Source organism: Tamandua tetradactyla, chromosome 16 (genome assembly GCF_023851605.1).
Source record: "Tamandua tetradactyla isolate mTamTet1 chromosome 16, mTamTet1.pri, whole genome shotgun sequence".
Classification (NCBI taxonomy): Eukaryota; Metazoa; Chordata; class Mammalia; order Pilosa; family Myrmecophagidae; genus Tamandua; species Tamandua tetradactyla.
Genome location: NC_135342.1, coordinates 25815319 through 25839400, shown reverse-complemented (window position 1 = coordinate 25839400; position 24082 = coordinate 25815319). Strand labels below are relative to the sequence as shown.

General features: G+C 42.1%; 1 protein-coding gene and 1 long non-coding RNA gene across 16 annotated transcripts in view; one reads left to right on the top strand and one right to left on the bottom strand.

Moving 5' to 3' along the window:
• SIPA1L3 (signal induced proliferation associated 1 like 3) overlaps positions 1-24082 on the top strand; it is a 308825-nt gene that overhangs the window by 239965 nt on the left and 44778 nt on the right. For all 14 annotated transcript variants that reach the window (XR_013163484.1, XM_077132031.1, XM_077132021.1 and 11 more), the window contains 2 exons: positions 11086-11213; positions 23465-23583. Coding sequence is in view for 13 of the 14 variants with exons in the window: in XM_077132031.1 (XP_076988146.1) it covers positions 11086-11213; positions 23465-23583 (247 nt within the window). In the remaining variant the exon portion in view is untranslated. The remainder of the gene's footprint in view (positions 1-11085; positions 11214-23464; positions 23584-24082) is intronic.
• The window catches only part of LOC143659258 (uncharacterized), a 38321-nt gene that overhangs the window by 9064 nt on the left and 5175 nt on the right, over positions 1-24082 (bottom strand). For both annotated transcript variants that reach the window (XR_013163485.1, XR_013163486.1), the window contains exon 3: positions 22120-22282. This is a non-coding gene — a long non-coding RNA (uncharacterized LOC143659258). The remainder of the gene's footprint in view (positions 1-22119; positions 22283-24082) is intronic.

The following is a 24082-nucleotide window of genomic DNA, read 5'->3' as shown; positions in this document are numbered from 1 at the left end:
CACCTGGGCAGTAGGTGGGACTGAGGCTAGAATGGCAGTTGGCCCTGGGTAGTAGCCAGTAACAGAGGGCTGGGGTGATGTTACTGATGACTCCTGGGAGCATTGTTTTAGACTTAGTATGTCCCCTTTTTTATTATTATTACTTTTTAAACTTTTTATTTTGAAATAGAATCAAAGGAAGTTGCAGAAAATGTACAGGGAGTTCCCATGCACCCTTCTTACTGTTAACATACCACTATGGTACTCTGTCAAGCTAAGACATTGACACTGGAACAATCCATAGAACTTACGAATACCTCAAATGCACTTATTTATTTGTGTGTGTAACTGTGTGTGTGTATGTAGCTCTGTACAATTTTATCACGTGTAGACATGCCTAAGTACCACAGTCGAGATACTCAACTGTACTGTCACACAAGACTGTTATGTTACCCCTCTATAGCCCCAGCATCCCCAGCCCCCATCCCTGACCTCTGGCATCCACTAATCCATTCTCTATAATTATATTACCTCACAAATGTTACATAAATGGAATCACACAGTATGTGTCCATCAGAGGTTAGTTTTGTTCACTGATCATAATTTCCTTGAGATTTAGCCAAGTCATTATGTGTGTCAATACATATTATTATTGCAGAGTCCATGGCATGGATATACCACAGATAACCGTTCACCCACTCTAAGACATTTGGATATTTTCCTATAACCAGAGTAGTTTTTGATACCTTTCCATAATAACTGTACCATTTTATATTCCCACCAGTGATGTATATGTAATCCAGTTTCTCTACATTCTTACCACCATTTGATATTGCCACTACTTTTTGTTTTAGCCATACTGATAGGTGTGTGATGATACTATGATTTTAATTTGCAATTCTCTAATGGCCAGGATGTCGAACATTTTTTTGTATGCTTATTTGCATCTGTACAGCATCCTCTTTGATGAAATGAATGTGCATGTCTTCTGCCCATTTTCTAATTAGATTTAATGTTTTTAATGTATGGTAGTTCATTGTATATCTAGATATAAGTCCTTTATCAGATATGTGATTTGGAAACATTTTCTCACAGCCTTTAAGTTGTCTTTTCAGCCTCTTAACAAGGCCTTTTGCGGAGTAGAAGTATTTTATTTTGATGAAGCCCAAGTTGTTATTTTTTCCTTTTATGCAGCACACTTTTGTGTCACATCTAAGAACTCTTTTACCTATCCTAGATCCCAAAGATTTTCTTCTTTGTGTTTTTTAGAAGTTTTATAGTTTAACGCTGTGGTAGTTAGGTTCAGGGTGTCAACTTGGCCAGGTGAAGGTTCCTAGTTCTGTTGCTGTGGACATGAGCCAATGGCATGTGAGGCTCGTCTGTCACTGATTAAATCTGCAGTCAGATAGGAGGCGCGCCTGCTGCAATGAATGATGTTTGATTTAATTGGCTGACTGCTTAAATGAGAGAGCTCAAGGTAGCACAGCCCAAGCAGCTCAGCATACCTCATCTCAGCACTCGCAGCTCAATCCAGGCCTTTTGGAGATGCAGAAAAGAATCACCACAGGGAAAGTTGTTGGAACCTGAGGCCTGGAAAGAAGGCCAGCAGAGATGGCCTTGTGCCTTCCTGTGTAAGAAAGAACCTCAGTTGAAAGCTGCCTTTCCTCTGAAGAACTATACTTTTTAACTAAATAAATTCCCTTTTATTAAAAAACAATCCATCTCTGGTGTGTTGTATTCTAGCAGCTTTGGCAGACTAAAACAACATCTTACATTTAAGTCCATGATCCATTTGAAGGGGACTTTTTCTTCTTAGTATAAGATGGGAGGTTTAGGATACCCAGTTATTCCAGCACTATTTTTTGAAAAAGCTATCCCTCCTCCATTGAATTGCTTTTGCTCTTTAAAATTTAAGTTAGTTGGGGAAAAGCTTAATTGGACATATTTGTGTGGACTTTTTTCTGGGTTCTCTTAGTCTGTTCCACTGAACTGTGTGCATGATTTCAGTGAGTCCTTCCAGCAACTCCATGAGGTGGTTAGTTTGATTTTCCCCATTTTACAGAGGGGAAAATTGAGACTCGACAAGGTGAATTCACTTGGCCAAGGCCCCTCTGTCAAGAAGTGTCAAAAATCAGGACAGGAACTTAGGCCGGTCTCAATCCAAGTGTTGACCCTGACCCCAGAACTGCCCCAAGGACTCTGAACTCATCTCCAAATCCAGGTGGCATGTACAGCCCCCGCTAAAGCCCCCTGCCCCACCGCAGTACTCAGATGGCTGTGATTCAGGGTTTCTGGTTCTCAGGCACTGGCATGGACTTTGCTGACGTTGAAAGTAGTGGGGGAAAAACCTGGGACTCCAGCTCTTTCCACCTTACCCTTCTCTTCATACCCAGCATACCCAGCTCCAGTGAGCCTGGCTTTGCCCTCAGTGGCCCATGTCTCAGCATTTTTTATCAACATCAACAGTTGAGTTCTGAATTTTGCCAATAGTTCCAAGCACACCTCATTCCCTAAACCCCCAGGAGTGTCTTTGGTGGCTGGTCACCAGCCACCGAAAGAGAGCTGGGAGCAGGTCAGAACTGCTCCAGTAACCTTTGGCATTAACTCCTTTTCCCTTTTCCTGCTCCAAAGTTGCCCTGGGATGTTCTTGAGCCCGTGTGACCCAAACCAGGCATTCTAAGACTCTGTCTTCTCCGGCAGGCCCCCTACTTGCCAAGTTCATCAAGTTTTTAGAAGCATGAAGACCCTCATAGACAGACCCTGTCTTGTGGCCCATCTTATATTTACTAAGAGGCAAGGGTGGCATGGCGATTTAGAGTTCAAAACGAGACCTTGCCTTTTACCAACTGTATGAGCTTAGGGCCAGTGACTTCCTTCATCTCAGTTTTCTCACATGTAAAATGTCTGCCTCTGAGAGTTGTTGTGGAGGTTAAAGGAGGTGAACCGTATAAAACTCTTTAGGGCTCTATCTCCCTACAGCAGCTTCAAGCAACCATCAGGGGCTGGCAAAAACATCTTTCTCAAAGCTTCAGAAAACATCTAAAGGGCTACGATAATCAGGCGACTGCAAATCAAGGAAGAAAAAAAATGGTAGAATCTCCTGGAACCCTGACTGGCTTCTCCCGTTCCCTTCCCCCACTAGGCACAGAGCTGGCTTGTACTCCCTATGCAGATCCCTGGTTCTTGTTCCAGAGGGAGCAGAGTAACCCTCATGCATATTCTGGGAGCATGTATGTCTGGCCCATTCTGTCTGATGATGGCCTGAGGGACTCAATGTCCCAGAACTTGGCCTGCACATAGAAGGCAGCTCATGGAACTCTCCTACAGAACACTGTGGGAGAGCAGTTAAATTGTGCTGCCTGGGGCAAGGAATTACTGCGTATAGAACATACAGTACAATGAAGAAGCTGTTTCCTATGGAAGAGGAAACATGTGGAATCGTATAAACAGGGCTACATACCTATGCCCAAGATAAGACCTATGTACAGAAAGGATTAGGGAGGGTTCTACACTCTAGCCTAGCACTATTTTCTAAACTCATTGTATGGATAAGCCCTAAAGGAGAGCATTCCCACAGGTCAGTCTGCAAAGACCGGGAAAGGTGTTTTGTTTTGTTTTTCCCCTTTTTTTTTTTTTGGTTAGCTTTTGGAAATCAAGGAAAGCTCTTTTGTAACACTTGCTGCATACAAGCTTAAGGAACAGAAGCTTCATAGTCTAAGTTCCACTGATAACACCTTAAAAATCAAAATGTCGCGGTTTCAGCAAAATGTCAAAAAACATACAAAGAAACAGGAAGCACTGGCCCAGGCAAAGGAGAAAATTAAAGCGTTAGAAACCATCAATGAGAAGATGGGACATACCAGACAAATAATTTTTTTTAATTGTCCTGTATGTGCTCAAAGAGGTAAAGGAAACATGGACAAAGAATTAAAGGAAATCAAATCAGGAAGATAATAGATGAACACAAAGAGAGTATCAGTAGAGAGATGGAAATTATGAAAAGGAACCAAACAGATAAAGAACACAGTAACAGAAATTAAAAATTCCCTAGATACTGGAACTGGCAGAAGAAGGAATCTATGAACTTGAAGATAAAACAATTGAAATCATTGAGTCTGAGGAGCAGAAAAAAGAGAAAATGAAGAAAAAAAATGAACAGAGCTTGAGGAATCTGTGGGACACCATTAGGCAGACTAGCACGGACTGGTAGGGAGTTCCAGAAAGAGAGAAAGCGGCAGGAAGAATATTCAAAGAAATAATGCCTGAAAACCTCCCAAATTTAATGAAAGATATGAACATGCACATCTAAGACACTCAAAAAACTTCAAACAAGATAAACTCAGATAGACCCACACCACAGCATATTATAATCAAACTGTCAAATACCAAAGATAGAGAATTCTGAAAGCCACAAGAAAGAAGCTACATATCACATACAAGGGCATCCCAATAAAATTAAGTACTGATTTCTCATCAGAAACCATGGAGGAAAGAAGGCAGTATGATGACATATATAAAATACTGAAAAGAAAAAATTACCAACTAAAACAAGAATTCTATATCTGGCAAGATTGTCTTTGACAAATGAAGGAGAGATTGTGACATTTCCAGATAAACAAAAGCTGAGGGAGTTTGTCACCACTAGACCCAGCCCTAGGATGTATGCCAAAGAGAGTTCTACAGGTTGAAAGGAAAGGACAATAAACAATAGATCAAAGCCTCATAAAGAAATAAAGATCCCCAGTGACAGTAATAACATGGATAAAATGCCAGTACTATTGTATTTTTGGTTTGTAACTCTACTTTTTACTTCCTACAAGATCTTAAAGTCAAATGCATAAAAGGTAATGATGAATCACTGGGTTTGGACTCAATGTATATTACATGTATAAACATGTAATTTGTGTCAAGAACTACATACAGGTTGGGGGATGGAGGGGAATAAAAACATAGTTTGTTATACTGTTGAAGTTCAATTGTTGTAAAAGCAAATGAGATTGTTATAGATTTAGGATCTTAAATTTAAGCTTCATGGTAACTGCAAAGAAAATATCCGAAAATATGCAAGCTCATAAAAGCAGAAATTAGAGTACAAATTGCAGGAGGTGAGGGACAGCGAGAATGGGGAGTTAATACATAATTCATATAGGGCTTCTGTTTGGTGAGATGGGAAAATTTTAACAATAGAAGGTGCTGAGGATTCTCCAATATTTCCACTGCTTAATCCCATTTAATGGTATTCTTGGGAGAGATTGAGATGGGAAAGTTTATATTGTATATATGTTCGCACAATTTTTTTAAAAAGCAACTAAAAAGACAATGACAATTGAAAGCAATACGTGGGCCTAGATGGAATCCAGCAAGATAGAAGAAAAGGTTCATTATTGGGACATATGAAAAAATTGGAATTTAGACTGAGCTTTTATATCAGTGTTAAATTTCTTGAACTTGATAACTGTACTTAAGGTGATTATGTAAGTGAATGTCCTTGTTGTTAGGAAATATACATGGCAGTGTTGAATGTTCAAGGAGCATGATGTATACAGCCTATACTCAGGTATTTGGAAAATGGATTGATAATTAGATAGATAGATAGAACAAATGATACAATAAAGGTGGGTCTGGGTATCTGGAGGAGTTAGGGGTATTTTGGAGTTCTCTGTATGGGGTTTGTGTTGTTTTTCTAACTGTCCTATAAGTTTAAAATTATTTCAAAGTAAAAAGCTTAAAAAAAAACAGAATTATTCCTTGCACATAGCAAGTGCTCCATATGGGCTATTAATATTACTGCAAAGTGCCAGGGCCTATGCTGGTAGCTGGGGTACAGAGGCTGGCTGAATGTGGTTCCTGTCCTCCAGAGTTTGCAGCCCTCATGAGCAAGATGAGCAAACCACCAAACTCGGTTCAGAGCATTAGGACAGAAGCACGTGCCTGGATTAGCAAGACTGCAGAACTGGGCTTTGCCCAGATTTTCAGGCCACTTGGCTGACCTTTATTTTTTTCTTCTGTCTTTTGTTTGTTTTTTTCCTGCTACCTCCATAAAGGTTGATACATCAGTTAGGAGGCATTTGGCTGCAAGTGACAAAAAACATAATTAAGGAGGCACAAAGCATTAAGCAATTTATCATCTCAGATCATTAGAAACCGAGAGGGAAGCAGCTCTAGAGCTGGTTAATTGCACAGGTCGGGGATCTCCTCAGGGACCTGTTTCCACTCATGATGCCATGTTGGCTGCCATAACCTCAGGCAATAACAGTGCCCTGCAGAAGAAGAGGGAAGCGTGTCTCTGTTTTCTCTAGTCTTACCCAAACATCCTGCAATTCACCCATCTTTTGTTCCATCAACTGATGTAGGAGATTGGCAGAACAGGCTGGAACCCTCCCTTCAAGTGAGGCTGTTGCCCACATTCATGGATGTCATGAAGCTTTTCTCTGGCTGATTGAGAAGCTCAGCCCAAAGTCCTGGTAGCCAGACCCTGCTAACATAAAGGCACCCATACCCTTAATACATCCATGCCTAAAGATTCCTGAAACTGCAGCTTATTCCTTACCCAAACCCCAAACTCTTTATCTTTGAAGTGATTTCATCTTCCAAAAAAAAGATAGAGAGAAACTACTTTAAAATTTCTCAGATGAGGTTGAAGACAGATAATTGATCTTCTCTTGTTCCAGGAATGTTTCCTCAGAGCTGTGTATGGTGAGATGCTGGAATGTCCTGATTTCCAGTCAGTGTGACCAAAATTTAGCAATGATAAAGATGGCCAAAATGAATGGTTAACATAGGTCAGCAGCTTTGCATTGGGATAACAAGAAGACCTGTTAGTAAGAGAATTACATGATAGATAAAGTACAGTTTGTCTTGATTGGGGGCAATAGCTGAGAGATGAAACCTGTCAAAATACTTCCAGCTCAAGATCTTTAACCAGTTAGTATAAGATTTAGCTGTGTCAAACAGAAAAGTAAAAAATAAAAAAATAAAAAGATGTAGTTCAGATAATATAGTACTTTATTTCTCTCTTTCACATTGTCAGGGAGCTAGTTTCCTCTTCTCTGATGCTCTGCCATCCTTGGAGTATTGCCTTCTCATCCAGGATGGCTGCCCAAGCTCCAGACTTCAAGGGATGATGAGGCAAAGGCACACCACAGTACTTCTAAGGAAGTTTTCTGGAAGTCATGCAGCATTTCCACTTGTATCTATTAGCCAAAACTTCAAGTGAACCTTGAAAATGTAGTCTGTTAACCGATCACATTGCTGCCCCAAATACGGTTGGGGGTTCTCTTACCAAGGAAGATGTTTGGGTTTATTAGAGCTGCCGGAATGGAATATACCAGAAATGGCTTGGCTTTTACAGAAAGGATTTATCAGCTTGCAAATTTACAGTTCTACGGCCGTGAAAATGTCCCATATAAGGCATCAACAGGACGATACCTTCTCTGAAGATGGGTTGCTGGCATCCAGGGTTCCTCTCTCAGCTAGCAAAACACATGGCCTGCATCTGCTGTCCCTTCATTCCCAGGTCTCATTGCTTTTAACTTCTGATTCCAGTAGCCTCCTCTCCAAGCTCCTGTGGGTCCTCTCTTAGCATCTCTGGGGCTTTTTGCTCTCACTTCCTCGGGGGCTTTTTCTGTAACGTCTGTGGGTATTTCTCTCTCTGAGCTGTCTGGGCTTCTTTTGTCTTTTATTCTCATAAAGTAAAGGATTAAGACCCACATTGAATTGGGTGGGTCATCTCTCAATTGAAACAGTCTAATCAAAAGGTCCCACCCACAATAGGTCTGTACCCATAGGAATGAATTATGTACCTTTTCTGAGGTACATAGCAGCTTCAGACCAGCACAGAAGAAGAGAATAGATTTGGGGGAAGTAGCCTACAGTGTCGGTCATCCCACTGCCTTCCACTTTCCTCTGACTGACCTTCTAGCCACTGCCGGCATTTTCCTTCAGTATTCTGGGTTTGTTAAAGACATTAGGAGAAAACTAAATAAACACATCAGCACTTCAATTTCCAGTTGTGAAGGAGTTGACTTTTACCAGGTGGCTTGCTGCTAAGTCACCCAGTAAGGTAAAGATTGCCTAGAGAAAGTTGCCTTTGTACTGTTCCTTAAATTGCCAGAAAGGAGGCCCTGCAAGCATTAAGAATTAACTTATCTTTCTTCATCTATTTTGGTTCTATTTTCCTTTCCTAGAGGCATTAGAGGCTAAGGTTCAGTGAGGGGCAGGGAGTGGGGTGTAGTGGCAGTGGCTCATATGTCTTCTGTTGTCAGGAGAATAGAATTAAGTTCTCTGAACTGTCTCTCTGCCATCCTGGAGGTGTCAAAGCCTTTGGGGTGAAAGCTTGATCTTTGTAGAGACAGCCCTGGCTTTGAGCTGTCAGAATAACCCTATAAAAGTCAATTGGGGTGGTGGCAACCGTGGCTCAGTGGCAGAATTCTCTCCCCTGCCATGCCAGAGACCCGGGTTCGATTCTCTGGAATCTGCCCATGGGAAAAAAAAGCCTCATATTTTTCTGTCTGTGCATCCTATCCCTGCCCTAAGGTCCAACCACCTAAAGCAATTATGGGGTAGGGCTAGGCACAGAAAGATATGGAAGATGTAGTAAAAGTCAATTAACTCCTCTTTTGCATGTGGGAGTCCCAGTTTATCTGCTGTCTTCCCCTCTAGATCTTACCAAGTTGTAAGTTTAGATATAAGGAACCAAATGGGAGTCACAGTATCAGCTTTATGAACTGAAGCTCAGTAACTCCCCAGAGAAAAGAGCCTTTGTCAATGGGTTGCTTCTGACTGGCTTGCACATGGTAGAAATTTATCTCACAGAGAAGGAAGTTCAGAGACAAGGCATGCTGCTGGGAGGGCTACTCCAACATTTCAACAACATTATGAAGGGCCCAGTTCCTTCTGTCTCCTCTGTTCCACCCTCAGTGTTGGCTTCATCCTCAGGCTGGTAGCAGGGAGGCAGTAGTGGCTCATAGTACTCTGTCTGGGTCCCAACAATATCAGCAGAAAGAAGAGAGGTCATTTTTTCCCATTATCTCTCTCAGCCAGGAGACTTTCCGAGAAGCCCCCAGTGGCCTTCCGCCAATTGGGTCAGATTATGCTGGATAACAAACACCTCAAAATCTCAGTGATTTACATCACCAAAGGCTTATTTCTCACCTATTCTACAGTTCCATTCCTGATTAGCAAAGAACCTCTCAGGTCCCAGGCTGCTCAAACAGCCCCAATCTTCAAGTCCCTTTCCTAACATCCTGTTCTAGCCTGCTAGGTGCCAGAATGCAATATACCAGAAACGGAATGGCTTTTACAAAGGGGGAATTTAATGAGTTGCTAGTTTACAGTTCTAAGGCCAAGAAAATGTCCCAATTACAGCAAGTCTATAGAAATGTCCAATCAAAGGCATTCAGGGAAAGATACCTTGGTTCAAGAAGGCCAATGAAGTTCAGGGTTTCTCTCTCAAGTGAGAAGGCACATGGCGAACACAGTCAGGGCTTCTCTCTCAGCTGGAAGGGCACATGGCAAATACAGCGTCATCTTCTAGCTTTCTCTCCTGGCTTCTGGTTTCATGAAGCTCCCCGGGAGGCGTCTTCCTTCTTCATCTCCAAAGGTCGCTGGCTGGTGGACTCTCTGCTTCGTAGTGTTGCTCTCTCTGAATCTCTTTCATTCTCCAAAATATTTTCTCTTTTAAAGGACTTCCAATAAACCAATCAAGACCCACTCAAATGGGTGGAGACATGTCATCCCCAATCCAGTTTAACAACCATTCTTGACTAAATCACATCATCCAGGGAGATGATCTCATTACAGTTTCAAACATACAGTATTGCATAGAGATTATTCTACCTTTATGAAATGGGATTTATATTAAAACATGGCTTTTCTTAGGGGGCACACTTCCTTTCAAACCAGCACACATCCCATCAACAAAAACTAGGGCCAAGAAGTGCTGTCCTATCAAGAACTTGAAAAATGAAGAGCCAGAACTGTTTTGTGGAGGTGTCGCTAACTCACATTCTGTCGTATCTTATTAGCCACAGTTGCGTCATGTATCTTCCCTGAAGCAATCACAGACAGGGAGAAAGGTTTCTATCTGACTGACTTCGATTTGAGGTGAATTAGGTATTGGGAGTTGCCCCCAGGATCCACTGCTGGGACATGAGGCTAGAGGGAGAACCTTGTGTTGCTGCCTGCCCTTCAGTCTTGCCCTGTGGAAAGACCTGAGTGTGCAGGGCTGGCCTCCAAGAACAGCTCTATCTAGGAAGTAACTTTCTCTCATTTTATCCACTCCATAACTCCGTGATCTAAAAAATGCTATCCTCATTTTACAGATGGAAAAACTGGGGCTTAATTAGATGAGCACCTGTCTGACCAAGGTCACTAGCTCATGAGGGATGGAGCTAGAGTTTGAGTCCAAATCTACCTCTTTACAAAGCCCGCAGCCACTGCTTTACCCCTGCAGTGCCTTCTTCCATCCCACAGAGAGACACACAGGTTCCTGACCTACCTACCATCTAGTTGTCCTAAGCACTGGGCACCCAGGACATCATTCAATCCTGTGAAAAAGAGCCTACAGTGATCTGTTGATAACTAGGGAAGCTGAGGCTAGAAAATGACTGCTCCTGGCTGGGTAAGAGGCTAGTAGGATTTAAGCCCCAACCTGCCTGGCTCAGGCCTCTGGTACTTACATTGTATCTATTATCCTGCCCCTCTCCGTCAGGGAGAAAGGGAGCCTAAGACAGGCCTGGGGTGGTAGCTGGTAACAACAGCCCACTCTATTTCATAGCCAAGAAAACAGGGCACCTGAAGAGCCTAAGGCTGATAGGGCTCTTGGCCCAAGTGGCTACCATCCTTTCTTCCTCAGGACCCCGCCTTGCCCTCCCAGACACTGGCAGCTCCCTGGCATGTGTCCCAGGCGAGACTCAACATTCCTGACTCTCCATTAATAGCATGTTTTCTGGCTTACTCAGCTAGCCTTGCCAACAGCTCTGTCTCCTCACTCCATGGTGGAGTCTCCTATGTATTTAAAACCCACTGGTGAGCAGATCTCCAGTTCAGGTGGTTTTTTGACACCAGTCCTTCACCCTGTGCTTGTCTCCTCTCATTCCCCTTTAGGTATGTGGCTACCCCACACCCACTGCTGTCCTTTGATCCCCACTTCAGCCATGACGGGATGTCCAGCGGCGACTCCTCCTCAGGCGGCCTGACCAGTCAGGAGAGCACCATGGAGCGCCAGAAGTCAGGTAGGACCTCCTAGGCTGGCTGTGCCCTCCTTGCCCAACAGTTCCTCTTACCTATAGCTTGATAGGTGACCCCTCCCCTTTCTGACAGTGATGGACAGAACAGAAAAGAAATCTGTAAGAGGTTAGAGAAGTCACCCAGGAGAACAGTAGAAAACAGTGAGCCAGATCCTTATCCATCCAGACTGAGCATTAGCAGATGGCATCTGAGGTGATGAGTCAAGAGCCACAGTACCAAGGTATGACAGAGATATAATAACCACCAGGGGAAAGTATTGGGAAGAACTAAAAGGGAGGCTCCAAGGGGAGCAGACTAACTATGTTCCTTGGCTTCTCATTATATAAACCCTCCTAAGTTGTCTTTTGACTTTTATTGGCATATAACTCACGTTGAGAAGACAGCCCAAATCATGAGTGTAGAGCTCAATAACATATCACAAAGTGAACACACTCATGTAACCACATCCAGAGCAAAAAATGGAACGTGGCTAGCCTCCCAAAAGTCCCCATGCCCCTCCTAGTATGTAATCACCCCCCACCAAAAGGCCTGCTGCTTCTCACAGCATAACTTACTTTTGCCTGCTTTTGAGTTTTATATATATATATAAGCTGCCAGAATGCAATATGCTAGAAATGGAATGGTTTTTATAAAGGAAATTTCCTAAGTTACAAGTTTATTGTTCTAAGGCTGAGATAACGTCCAAATTAAGTCATCAACAGGAGGTTACCTTCACTCAAGAAAGACTGATGCCATATGGAACACCTTTGTCATCTGGAAAGGCACATGGCTGGCATCTGTTGGTCCCTTGCACTTAGGCTTGGTTGCTTTCAGTCTTTCTTTCCTGTTTCCTGTGGTTTCCTCTCTAAGCATCTGTGTGCCTTCACTTAACTCCTCCAGGACACATCTCTGTAGCATCTCATGGGAAGGCACATAGCAACATTTACTGGACGTTGCCAGTGTCCAGGCATCTGTGCTCTCTGTCAGCACTCCAAGCATCTCCAAACATCTGTGTCTCTGTCAGCTCTGAAGCAACTGTTCTATAAGTGTCTGCATCTGAGGTTTCTTCAAAATGTTTCCCTATTTAAGGTACTATAGTAAACCAATCAAGACCTACCCTGAATGGTCAGAGTTACATCTCTATTCAATCAAAAGGTCACACCCACAATTAGGTATGTCACATCTCCATGGAGATTAATCTAATAAAAAGTTTCTGCCCTGCAGTGTTGAATTAGGATTAAAAGAAATAGCTACCTCCACAAGACTGGATCAGGATTAAAACATGGCTTTTCTAAGGTACATAGTAGTTTCAAACTGGCATATATATGGACTGTGGAATGACACTGTATGTATTGTGTGACTCCCTGGGAGTCATGTCCCACATAGACAGGGGAGGGCAGTGAGTTTGCTTGTTGTGTTGGCTGGAAAGAGAGACCACATCTGAACAACAAAAGAGGTTCTCTTGGGGGTGACTCTTAAGCCTCATTTTAAGTAGGCTTGACCTATTCTTTGTGAACAAACCCCAGGATTGGGGGCTCAGCTTATTGCTTTGGTTGTCCCCACTGCTTGTGAGAATATCAAGAATTCAACTTGGGGAAGTTGAATTTTCCCCCATTCTCACCATTCCCTAAAGGGGACTTTGCAAATACTTTTTTATTCACAGTTCAAATCACTCTGGGATTTATCGGGGCATCACTCTGGACAAACCAACAAAATCTCATGCCTTCTCAAGGTTCCATGTACTTATTGTGTTCAATTAAGCTGTCTACATAAGTTATATTAGGAAATGCACTAGTCAAAATAAAAATTTTGTACCAAATAAATATTTTTTGCTTTAGTCTCACACATAAGTTAAAATTTTTAAATATTAATTACCATCTATTTTCAGCACTGTACAATAATGACATTCCTTTGTTCTTCCTCATACAAAAACATTTTTAAAATTTGTACATTTAGTTGCTGTGATTATACACTCTAGGCATTCCTAGATTATACCATCTCAGTCTTTATCATCTATTTTTCCTTTTGATTTCGTTTGTGCCCCCAGCCCTCCTCCCTCTATCGTTCTCACATTCAGCTTCATTCAGTGTTTTAACATAATTGTATTACAGTTAGGTACTATTGTGCTATCCATTTCTGAGTTTTTACATTCAGTCCTGTTGCACAATCTGTATCCCTTCAGCTCCAATTACCCAATATCTTACCCTAGTTCTATCTCCTGATGGTCTCTGTTACCAATGAAATTCTCCAAGTTTATTCACTAATGTCAGTCATATCAATGAGACCATATAGTATTTGTCCTTTTATTTCTGGCTAATCTCACTCAGCATAATGTCCTTAACGTCAGTCCATGTTGTTACATACTTCATAACTTTATTCTGCCTTACAGCTGCACAAAAGTGTTTAATTTTGAGGCGTTCCCATTTATTTATTTATTTATTTATTTATTTATTTATTTATTTATTTATTTATTTATTTATTCAGTGCTCATGCTTTGGGTGTAATGTCTAGGAAACCATCTCCTAGTATAAGATTTATAAGATATTTCCCTACAATTTCTTCTAACAGCTTTATGGTCTTAGATCTAATGTTTACGTCTTTGATCCATTTTGAGTTAATTTTTCTATAGGGTGTGAGATATGGGTCCTCTTTCATTCTTTTGCAATGGATATCCAGTTCTCTAGGCACCATTTATTGAAGAGACTGTTCTGTCGCGGGTGAGTTGGTTTGACTAAAACCTTATCAAAGATCAATTGTCCATAGATGAGAGGGTCTATATCTAAACACTCTATTCTATTTCATTGGTCAGTATATCTATCTTTATGCCAGTACCATGCTGTTTTGACCACTGTAGCTTCATAGTACGCCTTAAAGTCAAGTAGCATGAGACCTCCAACTTCATTTTTTTTTTCTCAGAATACTTTCAGCTATTCGGGGCACCCTGCTCTTCCAGATGAATTTGGTTATTGGTTTTTCTATTTCTGAAAAGTACGTTTTGGGGATTTTAATTGGTATTGTATTGAATCTGTAAATCAATTTACGTGGAATTGACATCTTCCAATCCATGAACATGGTATGCCCTTCCATCTATTTAAGTCTTCTGTGATTTCTTTTAACAGTTCCTTGTAGTTTTCTTTGTATAGGTTTTTTTTTCTCTTTAGTTAAATTTATTCCTAAATATTTTATGCTTTTGGTTGCAATTGTAAATGGAATTCTTTTCTTGATTTCCCCCTGATTGTTCATTACTAGTGTATAGAAACACTGCAGATTTTTGAGTGTTGATATTGTAACCTGCCACTTTGCTATACTTGTTTATTAGCTCTAGTAGTTTTGCTGTGGGGTTTTCGGGGTTTTTGATATATAGTATCATATCATCCGCAAACAGTGAGAGTTTTACTTCTTCCTTTCCAATTTGGATGCCTTGTATTTCTTTTTCTTGTCTAATTGCTCTGGCTAGAACTTCTAACACAATGTTGAATAACAGTGGTGATAGTGAACATCCTTGTCTTGTTCCTGATCTTAGAAGGAAAGTTTTCAGTTTTTCCCCATTGAGGATGATATTAGCTGTGGGTTTTTCATATATTCCCTTTATCATGTTGAGGAAGTTCCCTTCTATTCCTATCCATTGAAGTGTTTTTAACAGGAATGGATGTTAAATTTTTTCAAATGCCTTTTCTGCATCAATCGAGAGGATCATGTGGTTTTTCTGGTTTGATTTGTTGATATGGTGTATTATATTAATTGATTTTCTTATGTTGAACCATCCTTGCATACCTGGGATGAATCCTACTAGGTCATGGTGTATAATTCTTTTAATGTGCTGCTGGATTTGATTTGCTAGAATTTTGTTGAGGATTTTTGCATCTATGTTCATAAGAGAGATTGGTCTGTAATTTTCTTTTTTTGTAATATCTTTGTCTGGCTTTGGTATGAGAGTGATGTTGGCTTCATAGACTGAGCTAGGTAACTTTCCCTCCTCTTCAATTTTTTTTGAAGAGTTGGAGCAGGATTGGTGCTCATTCTTTCTGGAATGTTTGGTAGAATTCACATGTGAAGCCATCTGGTCCTGGGCTTTTCTTTTTGGGGAGCTTCTTAATGACTGATTTGATTTCTTTACTTGTGATTGGTTTGTTGAGGTCTCTTTCTTCTCGAGTCAATGTTTGTTGTTCATGCCTTTCTAGAAAGTGGTCCGTTTAATCTACATTGTCATATTTATTAACATACAGTTGTTCATAGTATCCTGTCATTACTTTCTGTATTTCTCTGGGGTCAGCAGTTATATCTCCTCTTCCATTTCTGATTTTATTTATTTGCATCTTCTCTCTTCTTTTTGTCAACTTCACTAAGAGTCCATCAATCTTATTGATTTTCTCATAGAACCAACTTCTGGTTTTGTTGCTTTTCTGAATTGTTTTCATGTTCTCAATTTCATTTATTTCTGCTCTAATCTTCATTATTTCTTTCCTTTTGCTTACTTTGTGGTTAGTTTGCTGATCTTTCTCTAGTTCTTCTAAGGGGACAGTTAATTCCTCGATTTTTCCCCTTTCTTCTTTTTTGATATAGGCATTTAGGGCAATAAATTTCCCTCCTAGCACTGCCTTTGCTGCATCCCATAAATTTTGATATGTTGTATTTCCATTTTCATTTATCGAGATATTTACTGATTTCTCTTGTAATTTCTTCCTTGACCCACAGGTTGTTTAAGAGTTTGTTATTGAGCCTCCATATATTTGTGAATTTTCTGGCACTCTGCCTATTATTGATTTCCAACTTCCTTCCTTTATGATCTGCGAAAGTATTTTGAATGATTTCAATCTTTTTAAATTTATTGAGACTAGCTTTGTGACCCAGCATATGGTCTATCCTTGAGAATGATCCATGAGCACTTGAGAAAAAGGTGTATCCTGCTGTTGTGGGGTGTAATGTTCTATAAATGTCTGTTAAGTCTAGCTCATTTATTGTATTATTCAAATTCTCTGTTTCTTTATTAATCCTCTGTCTACTTGTTCTGTCCATTGATGATAGTTTGGAATTGAAGTCTCCAACTATTATGGTAGATGTGTCTATTTCTCTTGTCAGTGTCTTCAGTGTTTGCTTCATGTATTTTGGAGCATTCTGTCTCAGTGCATAAATATTTATAATTGTTATGTCTTCTTGTTGAATTCTTCCTTTTATTAATATATAGTATCCTTCTTTGTCTCTTTTAACTGTTTTACTATTGAAGTCTAATTTGTTGGATATTAGTATAGCTACTCCTGCTCTTTTCTGATTGTTGTTTGTATGAAATATCTTTTCCCAACCTTTCACTTTCAACCTATGTTTATCCTTGGGTCTAAGATGCATTTCACATAGACAGTATATAGATGGGTCCTGTTTTTTAATCCATTCTGCCAGTCTATGTCTTTTGATTGGGGAGTTTAATCCATTAACATTTAGTGTTATTACTGTATGGGTAGTACTTGCTTCTACCATTTTGCCTTTTGGACTTTATATGTCATATCTAATTTTCCTTCTTTTTACCTTTACTGATAGTCTTCATTTCTACACACCTTCCTCTCCTGCCTTTACGTATCTGCCTCTAGTGCTCCCTTTAGTATTTCTTGAAGGGCAGGTCTCTTGGTCACAAATTCTTTCAGTGATTTTTTTATCTGAAAATGTTTTAATTTCTCCCTCCCTCATTTTTGAAGGCTGTTTTAGTGCATTTAGAATTCTTGGTTGGCAGCTTTTTTTCTTTTAGTAATTTAAATATATCATCCCATTTAAATATATCTTCTCGCCAACATGGTTTCTGCTGAGAAGTCTACGCATAGTCTTATTGGGCTTCCCTTGTACGTGATGGATTGCGTTTCTCTTGCTGCTTTCAAGATTCCCTCTTTCTCTTTGACCTCTGACATTCTGATTAGTAAATGTCTTAGAGTACTTCTATTTGGATCTGTTCTCTTTGGGGTATGCTGCACTTCTTGGATCTGTAATTTTAAGTCTTTCATAAGAGTTGGGAAATATTCAGTGATAATTTCCTCCATTAATTTTTCTCCTACTTTTCCCTTCTCTTCTCCTGGGATACCCACAACATGTATATTCATGAGCTTCATATTGTCTCAATTCCCTGAGTCCCTGCTCATATTTTTCCATTTTTTTCCCTATATTTTCTTTTTCTTGCCTGATTTCAGATGTTCCATCCTCCAATTCTCTAATCCTATGTTCTGTTTCTCAAAATCTACCATTGAAGGTTTCCATTCTTTTTTTCATCTCTTCTGCTGTGCCTTTTATTCCCATAAATTCTGGGTTTGTTTTTTCAGACTTTCAATTTCTTCTTTTTGTTCATTCCTTGCCTTCTTTATATCCTCCCTTAATTCATTGATTTGATTTTCAATGAGGTTTTCCTCGAATGTTCGAACCTTCTGAATTAAGTATTTCAACTCCTGTATCTCATTTGAATTGTTGGTTTGTTCCTTTGACTGGGCCATATCTTCAATTTTCCTAGTGTCATTTGTCATTTTTTGCTGGCGTCTAGACATTTAATTACCTTAATTAGTTTATTTTGGAGATTATTTTCACTTCTTTTACCTAGGATTTTCTTGCTGGATGACTTTGTTGTCTATCTGTTCTTTGACATTCCATTCAGCTTATCCTGGACCACTAGCTTAGGTTTTATTTAATAGATCAGAATTTTTCAGTTCTTGTTTTCTTGTTTCTTGCCCTGCCTGTAAGGTGCCTTTTCCCCCCCACCCTTAGGAGGGTCTGCTTAGGTATTATAGACCTTAGCCAGATTTTCCCAGACCAATCTGGCCTCCTGTCAGGAGGAAAGTCACCTGTGTCAGTTTTCCCTGAGGGTGAGACCCAGCAGGTTGAAAGACTTTCTTGTGAAGTCTCTGGACTCTGTCATTTTCCTATCTTGCCCAGTATGTGGCCCTTGTCTTCCTGCAGATCCCATCAGCATAAAGTGATGTGGTACTTTAACTTTGGCAGACTCTCCCTGCTGGGGTGTGGTGGAGACTGAGGAGAAGTTGTGGGCTGACTTTAATTGCTTCAAATTTCCAAACCCTGGGATTTGAATTCCTTGGGGTAGGGAATCCACTGAGCTGGGCCCACCCCGCTCTGGAAGGCACAGACTCCAGAGAAGCTCTCAAACAAGCTTGTTTCTGCCTATACCTGGGGTAGTTGCAGCCTGAGAAGCCCTGCCACTGTATCCAAAGGCAGTCAAGCCTTTGTGGAAATACAGCCACAAAAAAGAAAGAGAAAAATCCTTCTCAGAGCAGGACCCCCATTCCTCAGATTTGCCAATCAATAGCATAAGTTAGTATGTTGCTTTTGTACCTTCAGATCCTGTGTGCCCCCTCCTTTCCTTCAGGGTCCATACTCTTTCATGTATTATGCGCTATCCAATCCAAAAACCTCTGTTTCTTTTTTCTTTTTCCATCAGACTTGCCACCTCGTGCCAGGGCAAAAATCAGCAACCTTCGTTTTGACTAGGTTCAGCTGAGCTAGGGGCCTATTTTTAGTAGTCAGAATTTCTGAATTAATTCCACAGTTGAAGCTTAGTTGCACTCAGCCCCTGCTGCTGGTAGAGTTTTCCCTTTCCCCTCTGGGAAGCAGCCTGTTGGGGAGGGGTGCCAGCCAATAGGGCTTGAGGAACTCACAGTTCTGTGTGGGCTCGCAGCTGGTCCAGCTGGTCCAAACTGGGGTATGTTGTGTTTCCGGTCACTGACATGGCCCTAGCAGTTGTTCTGTACTGTTCCTGGCTACTTAGTAGCTATTCTGGAGGACAAACTAAATCCCACACCTCACTAAGCCTCCATCTTGGCACCAAAAAAATCACACTGTTTTTAATTTGTGTTTTTTTATGCAATTGAATATCTTCTCATATGTTATTTCTCCTGTATGTCTTTATTATCATATGCATGTACTACTTAGATGAATATTTTAAACATAATTTCACCTATGACCTCTTTGAAGTCTGAGAACCACCAGATGAGTGAGTGGGTGGGTGAGTTCAAAGGAAAAAATAAATTGAAGTGTTAGTGAGGATTGGCATTGGAGGGGTAAGAAATGGAAATGTTTACACACTCAGGCAGCTGGGGTGGATGGCTCTTTCAGTCCATCACCAACTCCTTCATCCTCGGCAGCAGGAGAAGTCATGGCCCTCAGGCCTTGTCAGGTAAGGCAGAGGTCACATATCCCAGGCTTAGTACTCTGGAGCATTCTCTAACTTCTCAGCCTCATGGTTTATGCTCTACCCTCCCTTCTGCTGTCTCCATGACCTGCAGACACAGTTTACTCCTCTCTTCAGCCCACTTGATCCTGCCTGTCAGCTCCTGCAGTTCTGTCATCTTTGCTCCAAGACAGACAGATTTAACTTTTTTTCCCATTCCAATTCAGAAAAAGAGTAAAAAGGTTGCTTGGCAACTTCATTACACCAAAATGTAAGACAGGCAGGAAATTTTTCCAGTGTTCACCCTAGGCCCCAGTAAGTTGTCACAGAAACTCACCCTTGTCTTTGTCCTTCCCTTTTCCTCTCTTTGCTACATAGTACTTAGTTCCTCTCTCATTACCTTGGACCCTGGTTATAAGGTGACTAACTCCTCTGTACATACTTCAGGGTAGTCTGTGCTTAAAAATCATCCTGAAGCCTAGAGTGGGTCCAAGACCCAGAAGAAAAAGTGTGCGTTGGGTAGGGGGACAATGGTCAGGTCCCAACAGGCATGGGGACTTGCCCACTCTGAGCAGATGGTGATAATCCTAATCACAGGACGCAGTGTGGTATGCTTGCCACATACCAGGCACTGTATTCGGTATTCTGCATACCTTCCTGCCTGATCATCTCAGAAACACAAACGAGTGAGCCTCATGATTGCCCTGTTTAGGGATGAGAACAAAGAGTGAGCAAGTCCCCATGCCTGATGGGGCCTGACTGTCTTCCCCCTACCCAAAAAGGCTTTGTCACTTATCCAAGGTCCCTGCTGGTGAGTAGAATAATTGGAGTTTACACTAAGACCTGCTGGGTTTCAAAATCCCTTCCTAAACATCACCGTAGACACTACCCATAAACCCTCACCCACGGAGTGTGTTTCCTAGGCCTCAGAGCAGCCCAGGTTGGGAAGATGCCCTTAGGTTCACCAGCTGCTCCAAGTCCATGCCTTGGTCAGCATTTTAGCATATCTCACGGCCAAATCCATGTCTACCGCCTGCCCAGCTGTCAAAGGTAAAGCAGGAGAGCCAGAAGGTCGCTGAGTGCTGCTCCAGAGGCCTAGTGAAGGGCCCAGGCAGGGGATCAGGGCCTGCTAAGGGCAGAACCAGGAGCAGGGAGACGAGCAGGGAGACAAGCAGGAAGCCCAAGAGGGGAAGGAATCTGACATTTCCTCTATCCATTCATTTAGTACGTTACTAACAAAACATGCCAGCCCGGTACTGGGATATAATGTGAGCCAGGCTCCTTCTCTGTCTTGTTGGAGCTGATAGTCTGGTGGACAGATGGATGATAAACAAGGGCACCGAAATGATAAAATAATCACTAATAATGCTGAGAATTAGAGTGGAAACTAGTACAATGCCGAGAGAGATATTGATGGGGCTCAAGGAGATATAAGCAAACCACATTTCAAGTGAGGCTTGAAGAATGCTGAGGAGCCAGCTGAGAGAGGAACATGCTAAGGCAAAGAGAACAGCTAATGCGAAGGCCCTGAGGCAGCAGTGTGTCTGTGGTGTCGGAGGGACATCGAGGGGGGCAGTGTGGCTGGGAAGAGAGTCTGGGAAGAGGTGGGAGATGAGGTCAGAGAGGTGACAGGGCCAGAGTGTGGAGCCCTGTGGTCCTCAGCTAGGACTTTCTCCCTTACTCACAGTGGGTCAGGAGCTACAGAGCCCTCTGAGCAGAGGAGAGAAAGAATCTGAGTCGGTATCCACAGAGACCCTCCGGTTACAGACTCTGGTGGGGTAGGGCAAGAGCAAGACTAGCATCAGGCAGTGGAGGGGGAGAAATAGGCAGTTTCTGAATACGGTACTTTGAAAGTAGAGATGACAGAATTTCCTGATATCTGGATGCGGGTGTGAGAGAAGCCTAGGACGATACAGGGCTTTTGCTCTGAAAGGATGAAACTGCCCTTAACTGAGCAAGAAAGACTGAGAGATGTAGGTTTGGGAAAGGTGGGGAGTTAAATTGGTTTGGGCCCTGGTCAGTGGGAGGTGCCCATTAAACATCCAAGTGGAGGTGTCATGAGGCAGCTAAATGCATGGATCCAAAGTCAAGGGAAGATGTCCATATTAGGGTTAGAAACATGGACATCTTCAGGGTTATGGGTTGCTTAATATTTAAGTTACGAGGCTGTATGCAGTTGCCATGGGACTGACGTTTCATGTGAAGAAATGTTTCCCAGCAAAGTCTGGCTACTTCACATGAGACTGGTACCTCCTGAATATGTGCAATGCTTCAAAGAAGAAATCTATCTATAGAGGTAGGGTAGATGGGCAGAATGGCCAGCCTCCCCGGCTCTCTTGCTTCCATGGTTCCCAAGTGAAAGCCACACAGGCAGTGACACCTTCAACTGAGTCCAAACCGAGTCCAGCCAGGTTACTCCCAGCAGTGGCCCTGAGTGCCCTTCTCAGCCTATCAGACCACCTCCCCCAGCAGGAATGTGAGCCCAGGTTGGACTGGAGACAGCAGAGTGTTATGATTATAAGCTCAGGCCCCCACAGGCCTAGCTTGACGTTCAGGGTCTGCCATGTACAGTGTGAACCTTGACAGTGACCATAACTCTTGCAGCTTCAAGTCCCTCCTCTATAGAAGACAACCTGAGTGTCTCTCCTTCCAGGGTGGTTTGGGGATCCAGTGACATCACACCTGCCCAGCCTTCAAAGCACACAACCCAGCCCATCATCAGGATAATCACAGCTCCTACTTATCAAGCAAGCACTTACTGTCAGTTGTTGCCAGTGTGGTCGTCACTGGGGAAAGCAGAGGGAGGATGAAGTAGTTGAAAACACAGGCAGACTGGAGTTCCATTTCCTGCATGACCCTCTCTGACTGTGTGCCCTTGGACGAGTTACTTAACCTTTTCTGAATTTTAATATTCTCCTTTATCTGTTGGAGATAATAATACGTACCTCACAGTGTGAATGGGAGAATACAGCACATAACACATGCAAAGCCCTACAGTAGTACCTGGCACATAGCAGGTGGTTAATCATCATCCTCGTTATAATTACTTTAAATAAGGAGTTCTTAAGTGTATGGGCTCTGGGGTCAGACCACCTGGTTCAGATCCCCAGTGTGAGTGCATTTGTCATTTCAATAGAAATTAACTAAAGTGCTGTCTGATGAGGTTGTTCACATTTTTCTTAAAAGTTCAGATGCTCAGTTCAAGCACATGACTGTCCTTAACAGTGTAGATGAATTTATACCAACACCAGCCATCATGATTCTAAACCTGTTCATCTTTGAACCAGCAATTGCATTTCTAAGCTCTGTCCTGGACGCAACCCACACTTGTTCCAAGTTGCATGTAGCATTGTTGTAAGGGAAAATTGAAATGAACCTAAATATCCATCAACAGAAAATGATTAAATAATTGGTGCATATTCACCTGTGGAATACTGTGTAGCTATTAAAAATGAAATAACAGGGCGGGCCACGGTGGCTCAGCAGGCAAGAATGCTTGCCAGCCATGCCAGAGGACCCGGGTTCGATTCCCGGTGCCTGCCCGGGAATGTAAAAAAAAAAATGAAATAACAATATTCAGTTATGCAAAGATGAATTATGAAACTGTAGTATAAAGTGAAGAGCAAGTATAGATATGTTGTAAAAGGAAAAATCAAGTTGTAGAACAATGTTTATTATTCCATTTTTGTTTAAAAGAAAAGTTATTTCTACTTAAATATAAGATTGCTAGGCATATATAAAACTCTACTAACAATAAGATAAAAAACAATCAACCCCATAGAAAAAAAACAGGTAAAGAAGAACAAGTAAATTTACAAAGGAGAAAGAGCCAAATGACAGGTAAGCATGAAAATATGTTCGACCTCATTTCGGAGTGATGGTGATAGATTGTTGGAAGGCTTCAGTGAGTTTAGCCTGCTATTATTAAGTGTTATTATACCCCAAGACATCAGTTTCCAGGGTCATGGTCCTGTATAAGCCAAGCAGACAAGCTGGGTGGAGGAACAGGATCATTAAACCATGTTTAGGACCAGAACCATCAAGTGGACTCAGGCCAAGGCTTGAGTCACCTCTAACAGCTTGTGTGTCTCTCTCTCCCTACAGAGCCTTTGTGGCATGTGCCCGCCCCGGCCCGGCTCTCAGCCATGACAGGAAGCAGCGGCAACAAGCATGCCTCCAGGCAGGACACAGCAGGCAAAGATTCCCCCAACAGGCATTCCAAAGTGAGTCTGGGCCCCACCCTTCCCCACCCTATGGAGCCAGTGCTCTATGTGCTGGCCTCTGTGCCTACCCTGGCTGCTGTGGACTGGAACTGGTTGGCTTGATTCTAGAGTTAGAATCAACGAGGTTCATATCCTGGCTCCATCCCTCACCAAGTGTGTCGTCTTAAGCAAATCCCTTAACCTTCTTGAGCCTCAGTTTCCTTGTTACTACAAGTTAGCTGCTATAACAGACAGCCCTCAAATCTCAGTGGCCTTGCACACTACAAGCTTATTTCACTGTCATAGAACAGCGTAATGCTGGTATCCCACAAGCAGCCTTCCGGCTGTGACTCAGCCAGGCTCCCTTTCTCTGATGACCCTGAGGACCCCAGAGCCCTGTGCTGGATCCTTCCCTGCATCTTCCCAGCATATGGGGGGCCAGGCAGAGAGGAAAAAGAATCACACTGGAAGGCTTTACAGCCCAGGCCCAGAAATGGTACAAATCACTTCTGCTTCCATT